Source organism: Echinops telfairi, unplaced genomic scaffold, assembly GCF_000313985.2.
Source record: "Echinops telfairi isolate 266 unplaced genomic scaffold, ASM31398v2 ScPeMD7_23;HRSCAF=83, whole genome shotgun sequence".
NCBI classification, from domain to species: domain Eukaryota; kingdom Metazoa; phylum Chordata; class Mammalia; order Afrosoricida; family Tenrecidae; genus Echinops; species Echinops telfairi.
Genome location: NW_022103920.1, coordinates 90,660,005 through 90,673,084, shown reverse-complemented (window position 1 = coordinate 90,673,084; position 13,080 = coordinate 90,660,005). Strand labels below are relative to the sequence as shown.

Below are 13,080 nucleotides of genomic sequence, written 5' to 3'. Positions count from 1 at the left end.
CTTGAGTGGAGGCCCAATGTCCTTCTGCTACCTTAATACTAAACCTATAAATGTAGGTTCATAGATCTATTTCCCCATCCTCATAGAATATATTTGTATATGTACATGTCTTTATCTAGAGCTCTATAAATACCCTTTGCCTTCCAGCTCTTTCTATAAAGGAATCTTTTAGAAACTAAAATACACTGCTGGAAATAAAAATTAAGCAAAGTTCTTTCTATTCCATGTTTCTTTCTGTTTTGTAGGTTTTATTCTATGTCTAAGTTTACACATAGAAAAACAAAATTATAAGACTTGATATTCAACAATTATTAGTAAGTACTGAAAGTGAAGAGGACTTGAAGCACTTGCTGATGACGATCAAGAATTGGAGCCTTCAGTATGAATTACAACTTAATGTAAAGAAAACAAAGTTCCTCACAACTAGGCCAAAAGGCAGCATCAAGATAAATGGAGAAAAGAATGAAGTTGTCAAGGATTTTGTCTTGCTTGGATTCACAACCAGTACTGGAAACAGCCACAAAGAGACCAAATGATGTGTTGCATTAGGTAAATCTACTGCACAAGATCTCTTAAAAGTATTGAAAAGCAAGGATGTTACTTTAAGGAATAAGGTACACCAGACTCAAGGTATTTTTGTTTTTTCTTTTTAAAAATTTATTATTAATTGGGATTTAGTATATATATCATGTCATTCCATAATTCAATCACATCAAGTAGAATTGTACAATTGCTACCACAGTCAGTGTCCAGACATTCTTTTTCTACATGGACTCCTTGACATCGTCTCTTTTACCCGACCCCCACCACTATACCTCCCGCCACCCTACCCGCTACTTGCTGTCCCTATAGGTTCGTCAAGCCTGGGTTTTATATACCGAAAATGGAAAAGCATATAACGCAACTTCAAGAGGGTCACCTCCAATGACATAACACCCCTGAAATATGCCCTAATACAAATGAGCAAAACAATACAAACCAAAAATAACAGAAAAATTTTGTCCAGCCTACATTATAGAGGGGATCTAATGACAAAGTTTTAACTGTTCAGGTCAGATATACTCCTCTCTCCCAAGTACTCTGCTTAGTGACCACTTTCCTCCCATCCCTCAATTTCAGATAGGGCGAGTTCTCCTGAGGCTTCTTTCCTATGTAGTTCCACAAATCGATTTTGGGCTCCCACTGCCATCCATCGCCTTCTGCACACTGGATTCTCACAATTTAGGCTGATACTAATCCCTCCTTTGACTTCAGAGTATATGGATTCCAATCCTTCAGTGACTGATGATGGTGTGCTTCTTCCATGTGGACTTAATTGACATCTCACTTCGATGGCTGCTTATTTGCAGACAAGCCTTTAAGACTCCAGACCCTATTTTATCTGATAGCCAGGGACCACATAAATTCCTCACCACATTTTGCTATAGCACCCATATCTTCTGAGTTCCCTTCTTCAGGGCGGGTATAGAGCAGGGCCAAAGCCATGGTATTTTCAATAGTGTCCTATGCATGTGAAAGTTGGACACTGAACTTTAAGAAGACAGAAAAAAACACACATGTGATACATATGAACCATATGATACATGTGTTGGTAAAGAATATTGAAAGTATCCTGGCCTGCCAACAGAACAAATGAATCTGTCTTGGAAGAACTACAGCCAGAATGCTCCTTAGCGGAAAGGATGGCAAAACTTTGTCTCATGTTGTGTGTGTGTGTGTTGCATGTGTACGCCTGTGCATGCAAAAATACATATTATACTCATGTTTGTATGTCTAATGGGGAGGGAGGTGAAAGAAAATAAGAAAGAAGACAAAATTTATGTCAAGCACTTTGCCTGTCATGAGAAAAAGATATGGTTCATTCTTGGATTCTGGCAAAACTGAAATAAACACAAAGTCACACATACACACACACGTGTTTTCTGATACATTGTAGAATTTTACATAAGCACAAATAACCTCAGCGCATATTTTAAGAAAAAGTTTTCAATGAAAAATCTTATAAGGTCTTTCTAGAAACTATCATATGCACACAAATCACAATTTTTAAGGAGTTACGAAGCATATACCATGTGTTCAGGTTTTTGACTGATTCTCTGTGTGAAATGTAAAATCAGAAAAGTGCCCTGCTTTACAGGCCAGTATAATGTAGTTGGGGAGTTAAGAAAGTCACATGGCAGCCACCAAAATAATTTAAAATTAGGAGAGACCATTAGGGTGGGAACAAGGACACCAACCAAACTTGCCGCGTGGAGTCTATTCCGACAGAGCAAGTCTCAAACTCACAACTCACTGCCATCACGTCGATGCTGACTCACAGCGCTCCCCTCTGTGGGGTTCCAAGACTGTAACTATTTATAGGAGTGGAAAGCCCAGCCGTTCACCTAAGGAGGTGCTGGCGGTTTAGAACTGCCGACCGTGAGGATTGTAGCACAATATGTAACCAGTACAGAGTTTTTACTTTTATACCAATTCTAGGGAAGGTTTATTTATGCTATTTGAGTTAGGCCTCCAAGATAGAAGAGTTTTGAAAAGGGAGAAAATTACTCTGGTCAAGGGCAAAATCAAAAATGATAGCTAAAGAATACAGTGTAAATATTTAACTTATAATAAGTAATTTTTATAGACATCACTGAGGAAGAAAAACAATAAAGTGTCAGATCAAGTTGTTTACAGTGAAAAATGAGTTGCAAAAAGATTTTCAAGCACTATGAATATGGGCTGCCATTTAGAGCTTAGAAAGCTCTACATCATTTTCGTTCCAGTAAAATTCCACCTTGGGGTAGACTTGTATCTCTAGAGAGAATAGCATTACCGCTATATGACTATCTTTATTGGCCATTTGGGAAATAGACCACAGGAGAGGTAAGATACCCAGCCAGGCTCCATAGCTACTTTGTGCAATAAGAAGAAAACAGTAATAACTAAGAAATTTAAAGACCATTATCACATTCAAGCTCTACTGATTTTTGTACCCCCTTATGACTAGTTCACATTCCTGTAGTCTAACCCATAAAAGTTAACATAATTAAACTAAAAACCAATACTCTCTATTCAAGAATGATATTTACCCTGGGAGAAGGAAACATAGAAAGATTTTAAATTGTTTAAAGTAAGCAATGAGGAAAGGACTATGACTGCCAAATCGACGGGAGCGGGAAGACACAAGTATCTCTATTTCTGAGCAAAATGCTGCTATTCAGTATAATTGCATCAACTTGATCCAAATCCAATATATCTTATTCATTGAAAAAAGACATATCAAAGTAGCAGCAATTTCCTTTACAGATAAACACATCCAGTCAAGAGAGTTCCTATCAAAACCCGTTTAACCCTGAAGATAATAAAGAGCAAGAGAAAAATTACTGTGTGCTCTTAATGTCAAACAACTTCTAAACAAAAATAACTGACAGCAAGGTCGGAAATGACCACTGTGAAAAGTGTAATACAAATTATAATTAAAATGTTTCAAATACAGTTTATCCCTACACTTTTCTTTATAGCATGTAAAATAAGAAAAATCACCAATTGAATAATTAAAACTTATTGTTGCATACTAATTAACTGTGGAAAACCCTAATGGCAATATCTATAGTTAATCATTGATCACCGTGATCTAGAAAAAACTATGAGAAACAGTTTACTCTACTAACAGCCACCTCAGAATGTTTGTGATGGGCCACTGTGCATGATAAACTTCAGGACACACATTATGTGAACACATGAGTTTTACCTCACAATGCCTATAATTACTGTTGAATCCTTGACTGGTAAGTTATATCTAGACAAGAACCTATAAATATTTGCTGAGAAAACCCAATCTTTGAGCTTCTCTGAAAATATTGACTTCAAATGGGGCATGTTCCATGGAAATGTCCTCACCAGCGGACCAACCACTTCAACATCATGGTAAATGAGGAAAAGAAAGAAGTTGCCTAGGACTTCATTTTGCTTGGACCCATAACCAACACTCATGGGAAGCAACATAATAAGAATAAATAAGTAAATACATAGTAACTGCTGAGGCTGTTTATAAACAAACACATTATAGGGTTAACTTCCTTGGTTTGGAGAGTAAGGACCTGGTTTCTCGGGATATTCCAGTTAATTGGCCTCACTAGGTGCCCTGTACTACTTGTTTGGTCATTGCATAGTGCTAAAAGCTTGCAAGTAGCCATTGCAGGTAGAGAGATTGGCCTCTAGTCACCTGGAACACTAAAAGGAGGAACAGGAAAATTAGGAGGAAATGGAGTGGGTGTATAATTGCCTCCATAAATAACTGACTCCTTGCCAAGAGGCCAGAAGAACTGGATGGCGCCCAGCTGCTATTACTGGACATTTTGACCAAAGAGCATATAAGACCTGATCAAAAGGGGGAAATACAGAGCCAAATCCAAATTCCCAGACTCTAGATTTTCTGGAGCCATGGAGACTAAATGAATCCCTGAAACTATGAGGGATTCGTTTTTAAATGAATCATCTTTAAACCTTAAAATATCCCCCGAAGACCACTTAAAACTAAACAATAGTCTAGCTATGCTGACTCATAGTGACCTCATTCACATCAGAAAGAAACACTACCTAATCCTGTGCCATTTTCACAACCGTTGTTATGTTACTGTTGTTATGTTACTGACCCTCTATTTTACCAAGAATGATGTTCTTTTTCAGGGACTAAGTTGCTCCTGATAATATGTCCAAAGTATATTGGACAAAGTCAAACCATCCTTGCTTCTGCTTTTTTTTTTCCCCCCCATCCTTGCTTCTAAAGAGCATTCTGGCTGTACTTCTTCCAAGATAGATTTTTTTTGTTACCGTATATACTCGAGTATAAGCCGACCTGAATATCAGCCGAGGTACCTAATTTTACCACAAAAACTGCATTAAAAATGTGCTGGAAAAACTCAGCTTGTATACAAGTATATACGGTATTTTGGCAGCTAACAGTATTTTAAGTGTTCTTGACTAACAGCATTATTCAAATGCATCAGTTCTTCTGTGATGCTTCCTTATTCACTTAGGTGCCCAACTTTCAAAAAACTCAGCATGTATACAAGTATATACGGTATTTTGGCAGCTAACAGTATTTTAAGTGTTCTTGACTAACAGCATTATTCAAATGCATCAATTCTTCTGTGATGTTTCCTTATTCACTTAGGTGCCCAACTTTCACATGCATGAGACATGTGGAAAGACCATGACTTGGGTCAGGCTAAGGAATGCAATGACATCTTTGTTCTTCAATTGTGCAACAGATTTGTCCGATGCAATCTATTGTTTGATTTCTTGACTGCTATGTCCATGAGCGCTGACTCTGGATACAAGCAAGATGACATCCTTGACAACCTTGTCTCTGTTATCCTGATGTTGTCTTTTAGTCCAGCTGTGAGACTTTTGGTTTTCTTTACAGTCCTTAATCCTTATGGGCATTTCAAGTCCATCTTGTTTCCACTAAGTTGTGTCATCTGCATACCACATATATAAATAAGCCTTCCTCCAATCCTGATACCATGTTCTTCTTCACATATACCAGCTTCCGGATGATTTGGTCAGCATACAGATTGAATAAATGTGGTTAAAGGATACAACCTTTCCTTATTTTAATCCATGCATTATTTCCCTGTTCTGTTCATAGGAAGCCCCTTCAAAGAGGTAGATTCCACATGAGCACAATTAAGTGTTAAGTTCCCAGTCTTTGAGAAATTATCCAGTTAATTATGATCCACACAGTCAAATGTCTTTGCTTAGTCAATAAAATACAAGTAAACATTTTTAAGTTTTTTTTCTGCTTTCAGCTAAGATCCATCTGACATTCCTCATGTCATGATCTATTCCAAATCCAGCTTGGATTTATGGGAGCTCCCTATTGATGTACTGCTGCAACCATTATTGAATGATCTTCAACAAAATTGTACTTGCATGTTATATTCATGATATTGCTTGATAGTGAATTCTGTTGAGTTACTTTTCTTTCAAATGGGCACAAATATGGATCTCTTCTAGCCGGTTGGCCATGTAGATGTGTTCCAAATGTCTTGTCAGAAACAAGTGAATGCTTCCCATGTGACATCAGCTTGTTAAAGCATTTCAGTTGGTGTTTCATCAATTCCTGGAGCCTTGTTTATTTGTGAAGGCCTTCAGTGGACTGTAAGACTTTTTGCTTCAGTATCTTTGGTTCTTAATCATATGCTGCCTCTTGATATGGTTGAATATCTACCAGTTATTTTTGGTACAGTGACAATATGAATTCACGAGAGGATAGATTTTAAAGCAGGAATCATCATGAGAGACCAGAAGAGCATTATATAATGATTAAAGTGTCAACTGAACAACACAGTACTTTCAATGAATGGAAGAGCAACCAGAAACAGCACAAAGATTAAACAATGCAATACACCAACATGATCTTACTGACACAGAAAACTCCACCCAACAACAACACCCTTTTCCAGCACACTTCGTACACTCTCCATACTATATGGTCACAGATAGACCATACATGAGGGCACAAAGCAAGCCTCGATAAAGTTTTTAAACATCAAAATAATGAAAAAGCATGTTCTCAGATCACAATGCTATATAATTAGATATTCTTTTAAAAAGAGGAAGATCAACGAGCAGAGATCAAATATGTGGAAACTAATTAACACCCTGCTTAAAAACAACTGGGTTGTAAGTGAAATTTATAAATTTCTTGAATCAAACAAGAACGAAAACGCAACATACCAAAACCTCTGAGGCACAGAAAAAGCAGTGCTCATAGGGCAAGTAATAGCAATAAGCACATACCTCAAAAAGGAACAAAAATACAAAGTCAACATCCTAACTGAACATGTCCAACATTAACTCCTTGCCCCACACTCTGCAAAAAAAAACCCCGCAAAATAAGCCCACCGGCACCAGAGGGAAAAAATCACAGGAAACATTAAAGTAAAAATAAAGAAACAGAAAAGCAATCAAATCAATAAGACTAGAAGTAGGTTCCTTAGAAAGAGTAATAAAATCAACAACAACAAAATAAGAATTGTGTTAAATGAAATCACTCACTGCAAACAGCCCACTTTTACTGCAACAGGGGTGTGAGGAAGCTGCGTGGCCCACTTCAGAGTCACATCCTGATAGATGCGCAGCATGCTGCTATGGTTTCCAATCAAAGTATTTATTGTTCCTTCAGAAACTGTAGGTTAAAGGTCCAGAGAATACTAAGAAAACAGTCATTTGCAACAATACTTTATATTTCCTTTAGAGAATTTAAGACACAAGATGCTTCTAATATCTTGGTTTTAATGTATAAATGTTTTAAATAATAAAACACTATTTTCAACATCAAGTTACCAAAATCACAAATAAAAATAAATGTTCAGGTTTGGAAAATATAACTAGACAGGGGCCAACATTTTTCATTTCATTAACATTTAATTTTAACACATTTAAGCTAATGCTTTACTGGGTATTCACTATAAAATAATTCACACTACTAGACATTACTATACCCCATTCTGCTTTAAGTGTCTGATGTTCTCTTGAAAGCATTTTGAAAAGTTGCATTACGGAAAATACTAATGTATGCTGAAGGCAAATTGTACAAGTCATTTTGTACAAAGTAAAATGATTGGCAAAACTTAAAGTGTGCTGTGTGTCAAATTTCAGTTCAAATTTAAAACCTAAAATATCCATGACATGCTGAGTATTAAGCTATTTTTCTTAATATTTAGAAAATATGTGTGTGGTTTTTTCCTGATGCACATAACATAGACTTAGCATATAGGAAAGATAAAAGAACTTCTTTGTACGCACCTGAGCAATAGGGAAGAAAACAACTTGGGCTACAATCAAGTTTCTTCATGAACCGAATTTGTCCATTATCCTTAAGGCAAAAGAAGTTTCTCTCACCAAGAACAAAGACAGAAGACACAGATTGATTAAAAGACACAATGCATATGTCAAGGGCTTGCTCTCCGATATTTAGAGTCCAATCCACCTGCAAAGCAAAACCCAGTATCAATTTAACTGTAAAACACACAGAAGTTCAGTCACCTTCATATAAATCTTCACCACAAAGCAGACAGAAATATAAAGAATGGTAATCTTCATTTATATTTTTTTGCTATCACTGTATTTCTAATACTTTATAGATTCTAGCAGATTTTGCCTCATCTCTTACTAAATGGTATTAGCTACTCTAGTGGTTCAAAAATATTCATAAAAAGGTATTAACTTCACTGAAAATTTCCACTGAAAACATATTGTGTTTACTTTGATACTATAATAATAATCTGTAAAACCTAAATCTGATATTGTTGGAACTAAAATGTTTAATATGAGATAACAGCATTTGCTAAGCTAATGCACTCACACATACTTGGACTCTTCTCCACATAGAAGCATCTTTCCTAACTCTGGAACACAGTCAATGATCACTGAATGTTCCTTTGAATGAATGGATTACAAAGGGGTATGTTAATTCACTGTTTTTCATAATTCATTTCCAAGTTATTGAAAATGTTTAAGTCAACGAAGTCAAAGGAGAAGTAATATACAATCTGAAAAACACTGGCGGACAGTCATATCCAAGTATATCACATATGGCAATAACAGTGAAATGGATACACAAAAACCTAGGCAAAGAAGAAATAAAACTTCCCTCCAAGTTAGGCTATATTTGACAAATAATGGATACAAAAATAAATATGGAAAACCACATAAAGATTCAGCTGGGAACTTGATTTTTAGTTTAAAAAAAAGATACAGGTGTATTTCTTGCCATCAAGACCAACCTTAGGTATTACTCCATCTATTACAGTATCTTAAGAAATTATGCAATCCAAACAGGGCTGGCCTAGGAAGCAAATATCGTGTGCGTGGGTGTGTGTGTGTGTGTGTGTGTGTGTGTGTGTGTGAACTATATAGAGCAGGAGGGCAGCATAGTGAATACAGATAGAAATTATCTAGGTGTGTGAATCTAAATTAAGAGTGAACACCAAGAAATCACTCGTTTATTATTTGATTCAAGTGTATCTTGCCTATGTGAACATATTGCACAGGACATATGTTGGCATTCCAACATACATACTGCGGTCTAGAACTCTGACTGCTATGTGTCTAAGAGATTGTGACCCATTCAGAGTGGACAGGCAAACCAAGTTTCTAAAGCAACAGTTTGATAACGACTCACTAAATACTTTCAGGTCCTGAATGCCACTCCCCTGAACTCCCCTTCACGAAATATACCGGTTTCTGAATTAATTAGTATTCAAAATTACAGAAGTTGACTATAAACAAATAATAATTAACATTTAGAATTCTGGCTATGATGGAATAATAGGGAGAGAATTTACTATCTCACCAGAAATAATCACAAAATGGGCAAAATACATGAAATAACAGTTTGCAAGTCATTGGATTGTCAGACGATAAAAAACGATTCTTTAAAGACAGCAACAACAAGAAAAAATGAGGTGAGCCGTGTGATCGGTGCAGCTTTGAGAAGGTTTTACTGCATGTCATCAAACCAAAGCAAACACTGCCTTGAAGTTGATTCTGACTCACCAAAACCATACAGGGACGGAAGAGATCGGCCCCTGTGGGTTTCCAAAACTGTCACTCTTTAAGGGAGTAGAAAGCCTCATGATTTCCCACAGAGAAGAGAAGCCCAGGCAGATGCCCACAGAGTCTCTAAACTGATAAGATGGTTCTGAGAATCCTGAAAAACCAAGTGGGGTTCTTGAGAAAATGTAGCCAAAAGGAAAGCACTGTATGTGCAGAGAACGCAAGGTGTGTGGAGAGTTTCTTAAATGTCCAGTGGCGTACTTATCCGCACACGCAAGCAAGGGAACTACACCAGAGCCAGACAAAGAACCACCAGAAAGGGTCAGAAGTCAGGTGTGTCAGCATTTACACAGAACAGAGAACACTGCCTATATCCGCTGTCCAACCTGAAAACCTCATACATCGGAGAAAATTGAGTAGTCAGGAATGGAGACTAATCAGCTCTGTAAGGAGTCCTGGCGGTAACTCATTGGGGTGGGATCGGCTAGGTTAACAGTGTGAAAACACCAGATGGGACTTTCTACTCCCACTAACAGTTACAGTATCAGAAACTCACAGAGGCAGTACTATCCTGTCTTATGGGGTGACTAGTAGTCACCATCGACTTTACAGTAGTGAGTTTTGGTGTATTTTTATGAGAACAAGTATATTCTCACACATCTAGTCTTAAAAGCAAACCCAAGGAATTGAACCTTCAAAGTAACTGTGTCCCAGACCTATGCACAAAAATAGGTTCAGGAATACAAAACTACTCAGCATCTAACAAGGAAATTGTCCATTGTGTATCATCTAATAAAAAATATGTACAATGAGGACATAAATAAATCAAATGACACTGCCACAGATGTTAGAATTAGGAAACACAGACATGAAAATAATACTTATAACTAATACTCTTATCTTCAGAAAGTTCATTAAAAGACATGAAAGACAGGCATAAAAGAAGAAAAATCCTATTGAATTTCCAGTCCCACTGCACTAAACGGGAATTAATAGCAGATTAGGTATTACAAGTTAAAAAAAAAATCAATGAATTTTAAAACATAAGAATGGAAAAGATCCAAATGAAACAAGGAGAGAAAAAGATTGTAAAAATGAAAAAGAGAAGCAGTGATCTAGATATCACCTTTAAAAAGCATATACCTGTGTGTGTGTGTGTGTGTGTGTGTGTGTGTGTGTGTGTGTGTATTTGGGAACTTTCATTTTATGCACACACACACAATGAAAGTTCCCAAAGAAGGTAAGAGTGACACAGGGCAGGGGAAAAAAATGAAAAGATAATGGGGGAGTGTTGGATAGGGAGTGGGGGTAGATGCCAGATGAAAATATGGAACTACATGAGTTAATGAAAAGTCCTGGAAATGTTAACTATATGAGTAAATTTATAAGATCATTTTCTCCTAAATTAAATCTCATTAAAAGATAATTTACTTTAAATAAAAGTAACAACCATGTAATGTGGAGTTTATAGAAAACCTCACTGCCATTGAGAAGTTTACAGTACGTGTAAAATTAAAATGACCACAGTAGCACAAAGGTTGATGGGTGAGAAATGGAAGAAAGGTTCTTAAACTATGTGTGAAGTGGCAAATTACTACCTGAAGGTCAACTATCAAAAGTAAAATAGATAATGGAAACCCTAAAGCAACCATTAAAATTTCAAAACCAAAAGTTACAACTAATAAGCAAACAAAGGAGTTAATGAAATCATAATGAATATTGATTTAATCCAAAAGAATACAGAAAGAGAGAAAAGGAAACAGGACAGGATAGATAGGAAAAAATACCAAATTTAAACCTAACTATATGAATAACCAGACAAAATGAAAAGAGCCTCAATTAAAAAGCAGGGATCATCATGTTGTATCAGAAAAAACGAGAGCTAAGTATATGCTGCTTACAATACATAAAGACACAAACCCACTAAAAAGTAAATCCATGGAAAAGGATCTCTCAGAGTAGCACTAATTAAAAGTGGCTATGTTAGGCCAGATGAGGTAGGTCTCATATTATCAAAAGAAACGGATAAAGTCCTTCACAATAAAAAGGGATCGTTTCTCCATCAGATGGAAAAGTCCCAAATATATTTTTTAAACTGATAAGATTTCTAGAAAAAAAAAAAAAAGATGCCAAGAATAACAAATAAATCCACAATTATTGTCAGAGGCTTCAATACTACTGTCTCAACATTATAAAAAAAAGTAATAAGATAATTAAGAAAGATACAGATGATTTATAAAGTCTTCCATCCAAATTAGCCTAATTGATAGTTGTAGTGCAGGAAAAAAGGTGCATATTCTTTTCAAGTGCACACTTCACATTTACCAAACCAGAAGAAAAAGAAAACACCACTGCCATCAAGCTGATTCTGACTCACAGGCATCCTATAGGACAGGGTAGAACTGCCTCCGTGGGTTTCCAAGACTGCAACTCTTTACAAGAGTAGAAAGTCTCATCCATCTCATGAACCTTTACCAAGATAGAGTACATCCTAGGTCATAAAACATATGTCAATCAACATAAAGGACTTCAGATCATATCAGCCATATGTTCTCTGACCACAATAGAATTAAATTCGAATTCAGCAACTCATAACATAGGCAGCTATCAACTGCCCTCCACAACAATTTTATTCAAAGAAGTCCACTAGATAATTTCTGATTCCTCTGCAATAACATCCCACTGGCATCACAGTCGTACAAAGTCACTGTCGTGTCATAAAGGGAATTTTGCTGCTACTTCCGGCTTTATTCATAAATAAGGACGACACAGGGAAGATGTGAAGGGACACTGGTTTCCCTGTACAGGCAGACCTCGTGTCACTGCCCTTCTCTTTCGTGCAATTTGCAGCTAGTGGGTTTTCCACAAACTGAGGGCTTGTGGCACATCTGTATCAAGCAGCAAAACTTGATGGTTACTCTTATAATATTGCAAACTTTTTGTAATGCCACTACAGGCTTAATAGACTGTACTATAATGTAAACATAACTTTGATAGGCACTAGGAAAGCAAAAAATGGTAACTAGGTTTATTTAAATTAAACCCGTAGTATCTGCGAGGGATATCTTTACTCAACTGTAACAGCCATCAGACTACATGTTCAGTGTCAGGCACAGACTAGTATTAATAAATATCTGCAAATGAATAGAACAAAAATCATATGCTGAAGCCTAAAAGTTAAGGGAAAAAAAGCCACAGAAATCTTAAGAAAAACGAGAAACCCCAAGCGGCCAACAAAGAAAAAATCAGATGACACTTTTGCTAAACGTTTCACAGGCATTAATTATATCTAATGGTAGCATTGTATAATTGGGATTATCACTACTTTGCAAAAAGGAAAATGAAGTCTTACCCAGTCTTAACAAACTTGCTCATAATAAGTCATAACTGTACAAGTTAAGACTCAAATTCTGACTACAAAGGTTATTCTTAAAATTTATTATTATGATGCCTCCAAATTCTATGGAAAACTGCCATATTCTCAATAGCACAGAGAATTCTACATTGTCTTCTCTGACATTTTTATTTCCC

At 36.4% G+C, this 13,080-nt stretch overlaps 1 protein-coding gene across 1 annotated transcript in view; it reads right to left on the bottom strand.

The window, feature by feature from the left end:
• Positions 1–13,080, bottom strand: part of BBS9 (Bardet-Biedl syndrome 9) — a 578,043-nt gene that overhangs the window by 402,321 nt on the left and 162,642 nt on the right. The window contains exons 9-10 of the mRNA XM_045288670.1: positions 7,798–7,981; positions 7,048–7,177 (exon numbers count right to left, since the gene is read on the bottom strand). Coding sequence (XP_045144605.1) covers positions 7,048–7,177; positions 7,798–7,981 — 314 coding nt within the window. The remainder of the gene's footprint in view (positions 1–7,047; positions 7,178–7,797; positions 7,982–13,080) is intronic.